General features: G+C 35.8%; 1 protein-coding gene across 1 annotated transcript in view; it reads right to left on the reverse strand.

Moving 5' to 3' along the window:
• The window catches only part of LOC110022254 (14-3-3-like protein D), an 18,623-nt gene extending 10,952 nt beyond the window's left edge, over positions 1 to 7,671 (reverse strand). The window contains exons 1-5 of the mRNA XM_020721098.1: positions 7,381 to 7,671; positions 6,989 to 7,295; positions 6,804 to 6,891; positions 6,069 to 6,178; positions 5,839 to 5,987 (exon numbers count right to left, since the gene is read on the reverse strand). Of these exons, the coding sequence (XP_020576757.1) occupies positions 5,839 to 5,987; positions 6,069 to 6,178; positions 6,804 to 6,891; positions 6,989 to 7,295; positions 7,381 to 7,453 (727 nt within the window). The 5' untranslated portion in view covers positions 7,454 to 7,671. The remainder of the gene's footprint in view (positions 1 to 5,838; positions 5,988 to 6,068; positions 6,179 to 6,803; positions 6,892 to 6,988; positions 7,296 to 7,380) is intronic.
• Positions 7,672 to 8,826: the final 1,155 nt, after the last annotated feature.

Here is an 8,826-nt window from a genome sequence, read left to right on the forward strand (position 1 = left end):
AATACATGGAATGTAATTTTAGTATTAATAGCTCTAGTGACAGAAGTGTTACTTTGGGTGATCAAATTATTAAAAGGTGTGAACGATTTAGATATCTTGGGTCCGTTGTCCAAAGCGATGGTGATATAGATGGGGATGTTAATAGTAGAATTCAAGTTGGTTGGTTGAAGTGGGGGAATGCTTCGGGCCTTTTGTGTGATAGAAAAGTACCGCTAAGACTGAAAGGAAAATTTTATAAGATGGTGGTGAGACCTGCAATGCTCTATGGCGCTGAATGTTGGCCTTTAAAAGAGAAGCATAATAATAAGTTAAGTGTTGCCGAGATGAGAATGATTAGGTGGATGAGTGGCTTTACACTTAGAGACAAAATGCGGAATGAATATATCCGTGATAGGGTTGGTGTAGCTCCTGTGACAGACAAAATTAGAGAAAGTCGCCTTAGATGGGTCGGTCATATTAATCGTCGACCATTAGATGATCCGATTAGGAGAGTAGATGTTTTAAATTCGACTTGTGTTAAGAAAGGCAGAGGTAGACCTAGGAAGACTTGGGCTTATTGTATTAAAAATGATCTTAATTTACTAGAACTAAATGAAAATATGACACTAAATAGGACACAATGGAGAAAAAGGATTCATGTAGCCGACCCCACGTAGTGGGATTAAGGCTTTGTTGTTGTTGTTGTTGTTGTACACAACAGTAGTATTCAACCTTCTCCAATCACCTCAAGCTTCAAGGCTTTCAAATGAGCAAAGGTGACCCCTCTCTTCTTGTATATTAGCACAATGAAGTTCAAATGCAGCTTCTAGTCTACGTCGATGACATTCTCCTCACAGGTAATGATTCTACCAACCTACTTCAATGTCCTTCAACACCTAAAATCTACACTTCAGCTCAAAGATCTTGATGAAGTCAACAATTTCCTTGACAACCAAATTCACTACAATTTTCACATTTATTTCCTCACTCAAACAAACTATATTGCCTCTCTCTTACAACAAATGGGCATGGAATATTGCAAGTCTCTTCATAAACCTCTCCCCACCAAGCTTAAACCAAACACACTCTATGCAAGAATATCCTCAACTCGCTCACTATATTCAACTTGTTGCGCTCCAATTCCTCACTGTTACAAGGCCGCATCGCATTCTCCGTCAACTTCATATGCCAACAAATGCAAAAACACCTTATCTCCCCCATTTTCAACTCATCAAAAAGGTACTTCTCTATATTAAAGCAACCAGTCACTATGGCCTTCAACTCACCAAGGGAGATCCACAACTTCAATGCTACTTCGATGTTGATTGGGAGGGTAATATAAATGGCAGAAGATCCACTTTTATCTATTGTTTCTTCCCTGGCAACGATTTCATCGCTTGGACTGTTCATAAACAAAAAACAGTGGCTCGATCTTCTATCGAGGCGGAATATAGGGCTCATGTTGCAACTACCACCGACACTATATAGCTTCGTCAACTCCTTCATGACTTCAACATAAAGGTAGCAGCTCTGACACCCATCTATTGTGATAATACTTCAGCTATCACAATTATCCTCAACCAAATTTTTCATGCCCGCACAAAATACGTCGAGATCGATCATCATTTTGTTCGAGATTATCTTGTCTCCAACACAGTTCAAATGCATCACATTGCCTCACAAGATCAGATCGTCGACATACTTATGAAATGCTTGTATCAAACTCACTTCATCAAGCTTCGTCGCAAACTCACAATCATTGATCCAGATCATGAGCTTGAGGGGAGGTAACAAACATATCATAACCACCATATCAAGTGTTATTCTCCACTTTCCTATATCATTGCTTTGTAACCAACTTGGGACCACTTGGTCCCTTTAGAGTCTTCTTCCTACATCTATATATTCATGTACTATTGCTGTGAATGAATCAATGGGGAAAATACCTATATATGCCATACGAATCTCATCTTCTTCCTCAAATTTCTGTTTTTGCTAACAATTACAGGGGCGGCTCATCCCTGTAACTTATACCAACTGTCGCAGCTTATCAGTTCTATCATGTGTAAATTCACAAAAATTGTATTTCATTTACATAAAATGTCTTGGATAACTAGATCTTCAGATTGTGTATGAGCACGTTAGTGTTGATGATGTTTATTTCATATGTCGTGTATCATTAATCTTGTATGGGTCTTGAAAAGTAACTATAACAGCCACACACAAATAGGAGCTTATCCCTGTAAATTCACAAAAATAGGAGTTATTCCCTTCTATTTCTGGTTTTGCTAACAATTATAGGGGCTGCTCATCCCTGTAACTTATACCAACTGTTGTGGCTTATCAGTTCTATCATGTGTAAATTCACAAAAATGCATTTCATTTAGAAAAAATGTCTTTGATATCTAGATCTTTAGATTGTGTATATTGTATAAGCATCATGGTTTAGAAAATCAGACCAGACCGGCCAGTTCAACTGGTTTGACCGTGAACCAGACATAGGTCCGCTTCCGGTTGGCATAAAAACCCCTCTCGCATAGAACCGCCAAGAATCAGGTTGAATCGGCGGTTCAACCCCTGAACCGGCAAAATGACTCCAATTTTAAGGAATCGTTCAATTCACGGGCATTCACATATATACCACCCAATTTTATGTATTTTAAATATCTAACACCTAAACTCTAGTTTTCACATTTATACCACCCAAATCACTGATATCATCAAAAAAATCATTATTACAAAGAAATTCAATTTACATGTATACCACTCAATTTTATTTATTTATATATCTAACACCAAATCTCTTTATTTTACATTTATACCATCAAAAAACATCACTATTTTAATTTCTAAAAAGTGAAATTCATGCTTTCAAGCATAGATAAAATGTTATATGTTAAAATTAAATTTTAGAAATTAGTTATTTAAATACATATGAATTGAGTGGGATATAAATCTTATGTATTGTTATTTTTAAATACATTTAAGATTTATGTCATCCTATTGAAACTCTGGTTCAACCCCGGTTCAACATTTGAACCTTGAACATTGAACCTCTCCTTCTACCGGTTCAATGTCCGGTCCGGTTTTCCCAACCTTGCAAAACATGTCAGTGTTGATGATGTTTATTTCATATGCAGTATCATTAATCTTGTATGGGAAGTAACTATCATAGCCGCACTCGTTGGATACATTGAAGTGTGTATGTTGTATTATGCTGTCATTCTATCTTTCAACCTGATACAATGATAGATACCTAGTTTATACGAAAAACTAGGTTCCTAGTGGAAGCCTGGGCTTTGGTTGCAGAGCATTATAAAATTAATAAAACCAAGAAAAAGACCAAAGAGGAAAAGGTGCGATTAAAAGCATTTGAAAAAGATTGCATCAATCTCAAAAGATATGCAACATTAAAATATGTATTTCAGTTAAGGACTACAAAATCTAATTTAAAAGTAGTTGTTGTGGACTTTTGAGCACTTAATCTGCCACCCCTTTGAGTGAAATAAAATATATTTCACTTTTTTAATACTCAAAAATGATAAAATAATAACTCCTAATGTTTGAAAGGTATGCTGCAAATTGCACAAGAAACTCTAGCTTTTTCATCGGTCATCATTAGCCTTAATCCAATTAATAAGTAGTCGCTCTATGAACCTTCATTGTCCATTCATTTTGAGTGGGTGTTATGTGAGGTATTAATTCAATTTGTTGATATTTTAAAACCTCCATGTCACCTTAGACAAACACTTTTTTCCTACTAATTCTAAACTATTATAAATAACCTTACAACCCTATTGTACATGGCCCAAATCTATCTTCAAATACTTTGCCCTCAACAAATACAAATCCCCCAGTTTCCTAAGATATCACGATTCACTCTATTCTTCTAGGTTTTATAACAGTCATATTAGAACCAGACCTTAGCTATCATCATTTTTTTCTTAATTCCTAAAACTTAGATTCATAGAAGCATGAATGGTTTGATTTCAGTTTCATTAAATTTGCTTTAAGTTTAGTTAGGGAAAAAAAAAAAACGGGGACGGAACACTAAAAAAATTCAAAAGGAAGCAGTATGAAGCAAATAATTTTACCAAGATCCTATAGTGATTTCAACATGAATTGTGTTGGGCTGTATTCCTCCTCTATCTGCTTTATCTTATTTATGAATAACATGAAATAAACTGTCAGGGTGAAAAGAGTACATTAAGTCATTTTATATGGATAAATCGGAGACAAATTAAGAATGAATGCAAACTTCAGCATCCATATGTTAAATCTTAATTTATATATATATTTTATTTTAATTTAAATTTTAGTTTAAGTTATATAAATTTAACTTTCATTTTTATTTTGCTTTGTTTGATTTTTTGGTAATTTTTTTGTTATAATTAACATTATTCTTTTTCACTCTCCAAATTATCGTCGTCCCAAAGCAACCCCAAACGAAATCAGATGTGTGCACGGTAAGCTCATTTGAACGGTTTCAACGATCCGGATGCACTCACGATTCCGTTTCGTGAAACAACGCTCCGAAAGAAAAAAAAAATTTAACATGGAAGAAGATTTAATGTATGAAAGCTTAAAATTAAAAGGTTTGTCATAATACTATTGAACTCGTAGTATATTCTTTCAAGCATAATGAATACGATGCAATAAGCCCTATGGCGAGCAAGAGAGGCCACGATAATTTTGGTGCAATTTTCTTTTATTAAGTTGGGTTTCATTCAATTTTAATTTTAAACTTAAGTTAATGAAATTTGAATTTTGATTGAAGCCAAGCTAACTCAAGCCCTAAGCCAAGCTAAGGTTAACCCGGGTTAACCACGGGTCTAAAAGGTGTAGGCCACGAAACCGAGTCTCTTGGATCAATGGTTTATATAGAAGTCGTGTCAAAGAATTACGAGTATTCAACTTTTAATTTTAATAAACTAGCCATGATTGACCCAACACAAAGTATGGGCTATAAGGATTAAGGCTAAACATATTTCAAGTCAAAGAGAGTAAAGCTAAGTGGTGTCAAAAACATATGGATACTCAACCTTTAATTTCAATAACCCAGTCATGATTCGTTCAAAGCCAAAGTATGGCTACGGATTAAGGCAAAAAATATTTCAAATCAAAGGAAGTAAGGATTTGATTTGAGTTCTACTTTTGGGTCTCAACAATTCACTAGTCCTCTAGAGTAGCCTCTAAAATATTTATAAGGCTAGATCCTAGGCTCTAAAGAAGTGGGAGAGGAGAGAAGATAGACCTCACCAAAAGTGAGGTCAACATGAACACTAAAGAAAAAAAGGAAGCAGAATGAAGCAAACTATTTCACCGAGACCCTATAGTAATTCCAACATGAATTTTGTTGGGTTGTATTCCACCTCTATCTGCTTTATCTTATTTATGAGTAGCATTAATTGAACTATCATGGTGAACACAAAGTGCATTAATTCAATTTATATGGTAAAATGGAGACAAATTAAAAATGAATATATGTGTGTGTGTGTGTGTGTGTGTGTGAAAACACTAGTGCCATAATGTCCCAAAAAAAATGCAATAGATGCAGATGAAAGCTAAAAGTAATAAAGCTAAAAGTAATAATGCATAAGAAATTGTATCTTAATATAGAAAATATAATGGTCATTGAGGCAGAATGAAATAGGTCAAGAGGAATTACTTGATCTTAAAAGATTAGCATAACAATAAACATAACAAATAAAAGCACAACATACAAAATTCTGATCCTCATCCAATTCAGCGAACTTAATAGTCAATTTGCAGATAAAAACTCACAGAATAGAGCTAATTATTCAATAAGGCAGTAAAAAAAAATTACAGTTAAAAATCAATCAAAGAGCTACTTTTTACCTCCATCTTCAGGAATGTCGGAAGTCCACAACGTCAGGTTATCCCTCAAAAGTTGCATAATTAAAGTGCTATCTTTGTAAGATTCTTCACTCAAGGTGTCAAGCTCAGAAATAGCTTCATCAAAGGCTTGTTTAGCTAGATGGCAAGCCCTAAGCATATTGCAAATGTATGAGATTGACAATTAAAGATTGTCGAAGGTTGCACAGCTAATAACAATGCACCGCACCAACCTTTCAGGTGAGTTCATAATTTCATAATAGAAAACAGAGAAGTTTAATGCCAAACCCAATCTAATTGGATGAGTAGGAGACAAATCTGCCTCAGCTGTACTAGAAGCTGTCTGCATTAAGGTAGATCATAATTTAGAGACACCAACATAAAAATATAAGATGCAAATGAATGTTGCATATTCATCAAAGGAAGTGAAGGTGCATCTACTACATGAATACAAATTCGGTCGACAAAGATAAAAAAATGTATCGTCAAAGATGTATCAGAAACTAAAAAGTATAGATATTGCAGGAAAGAAACTCAGCATTAGAAATAAATTCTCTCCATGATGCTTGATTTTGCAGTTGGCTGCAGATTGTGTTAACTTAAAAGGAGACAGGAGACTCTGCTTTCTATCCTATGAACTATCATACATAACGTGGGGACTTAGAATTCTTTTTCTCGGTCTTTTAATACTCAAATGCACCTAAAAATACATTAGAAGATCATAAAATAAACAAAGTGCTATGAAATTGCAGAAATAGATGCAATTGTTGGCGAACATCAGATGGTCATTTTAAACTCAAATGGAGCTACATTTTTGTGTGATAACCGACTAGCATACCTTACAGAGAATGCTTTCATTCAGCAGTCCACATTGGAGAACAATATCAACGTAAGGAAAGAAAGAGTGAAAAATTCAAATGCATAACTGTTAATAGCTACGGTAATAGAGAAAGCTAGCAAATAGAAACCTGATAAGCTTTCAGCGACTGTTCAGCCACCTCCTTCCTATCGCTTCCAGCCTTGAACTCCGCCAGATACCGATAGTAATCACCCTTCCTATCAAAAACAAAAGAAGATACAAAATCAAGCTAGAAAACATGAGAAATCAACAGATCCACCAGAACGCAACCTACACATCTCAGTTCTAACTCACATCTTATAGTAAAACACGGATGACTCCCCAGCAGAAGATGCAGGAATGAGGTGCTCATCAATCACCGTCATGATGTCACTGCAGATATTCGAGAGCTCAAGCTCCACCTTCTGTCGATATTCCCTAATCTTCTTCACGTGATGCTCGTTCCCCTTAGCCTCCTCCTTCTGTTCAATCGAGGACAGAATCCTCCAAGACGCCCTCCTCGCCCCGATCACGTTCTTGTACCCAACCGAGAGAAGATTCCGCTCCTCGACCGTCAATTCAACATCGAGCTTCGCAACCTTCTTCATCGCATCCACCATCTCTGCATCCAAACAAAAACAATCACACAACGATCATCAGCTCCGAGCGCCGAGATTCCTAACCATCGGTCAGGATAAGCATCGTACCCTCATATCTCTCCGCCTGCTCGGCCAGCTTGGCGACGTAAACGAAGTTCTCCCGCTCCTTCTGCGACGCCATGGCGGATCCCGATCCGTTCGCTTCGCAACGCTCTCTCTTCCGACTATCTCCTGAACTCTCGTCCGCTTGCCTCCCTTCTCCGGGTTTAGGGTTCTTCTCTCGCTCAAGCCCGAAAGCGAAAGCGAAAGGGAAAGCGGTGGAAGGAAGGCGGAGCTAAAAGTCGAAGTAAATGATGGAAACCGACAGGGGTGGACGAAGCAGCATAGATGGAGCTGGCTGGCCGGCGCTTCTATTTATAGGATATGACAGCTGCGGCTGGATTTTTATGCGTGTCTGACTGTAATGGATCCTGGCCGTTCAATATTAAGACGTTAGCGGCTTGATTACAGCGAGGAAATCGCTTGGTGTATAAAAGTAAAAATTATTTCATACCGATCCGACACCTGATCTACGTGTATTTTAGTGGGTCCTAAATTTTTTTTTAATGAAAATAATCCAGACCCTAGATCACCGTGATCTACGGTCAGATACGGTCACCGCATGCGGAGATGCATGCACGCAATAATTCCTCATATAAAAGGGGCCCGCTTGACTTTTCAGAATATTATATGCGTAGAAAAACTATTGTTTTAAAAAGTCTTTGGGGCAACTTATTTGGTGCGGTGGCGTTTTGAAAACGTACATGACATATTTGTGTAAACTATATTTTGGTAGCTTTTTAATTGCGGTTTTACTTTTTCAAAAAAATAAAAATTTATAATAACTATCGCACCTAATTTATCAGCAGATTATTCAATAAGTTGCAGCTGTCCAAACAGACGTTAGATATAAACATGAAAGTTTGGAGGTTATATATGTAAATACATAATAATGTGGTAGGTCCCAACATAATTTTAGATGCTCAATTATATAAAAGAAAATAGGTTTTTTATTTCAAGAGAGAGTCTTTAAAATTTAAATTAAATAATTAGATATTTCTGCAACAATAACAATAACAAATATTTTTTTCCCACCAAATGGGGTCTATGAATTATTTTTCTCCATTGTGTCCTATAAATGATCTTTAAAATTTAAATTAAATAATTAGATATTTCTGTAACAATAACAACAACAATAAAAATAACAAACATTTTTTTCCCACTAAATGGGGTCAGTTATATGCATTATTTTTCTCCATTGTGTCCTATGAATTGCATATTTTCATTTAATTATAATAGATTAAGATCAATTTTTATAGAATATACCCAAATCTTTTTTAGTCTACCATTGTCTTCCTTAACATAAATCAAAATTAAAATGTTTGCTATCCTAACTGGATTATTAGATGGTCTAAGTATAATCCCTCATAATCGGGTGTAGAGGCCCAATGAATGCAAGCCAGCTGAATCCAAGACCAATGTCTATCAAGTCGGGCAGAATATATATATATATAT

The sequence above is a fragment of the Phalaenopsis equestris genome, unplaced genomic scaffold, assembly GCF_001263595.1.
Source record: "Phalaenopsis equestris unplaced genomic scaffold, ASM126359v1 Scaffold000180, whole genome shotgun sequence".
Classification (NCBI taxonomy): Eukaryota; Viridiplantae; Streptophyta; class Magnoliopsida; order Asparagales; family Orchidaceae; genus Phalaenopsis; species Phalaenopsis equestris.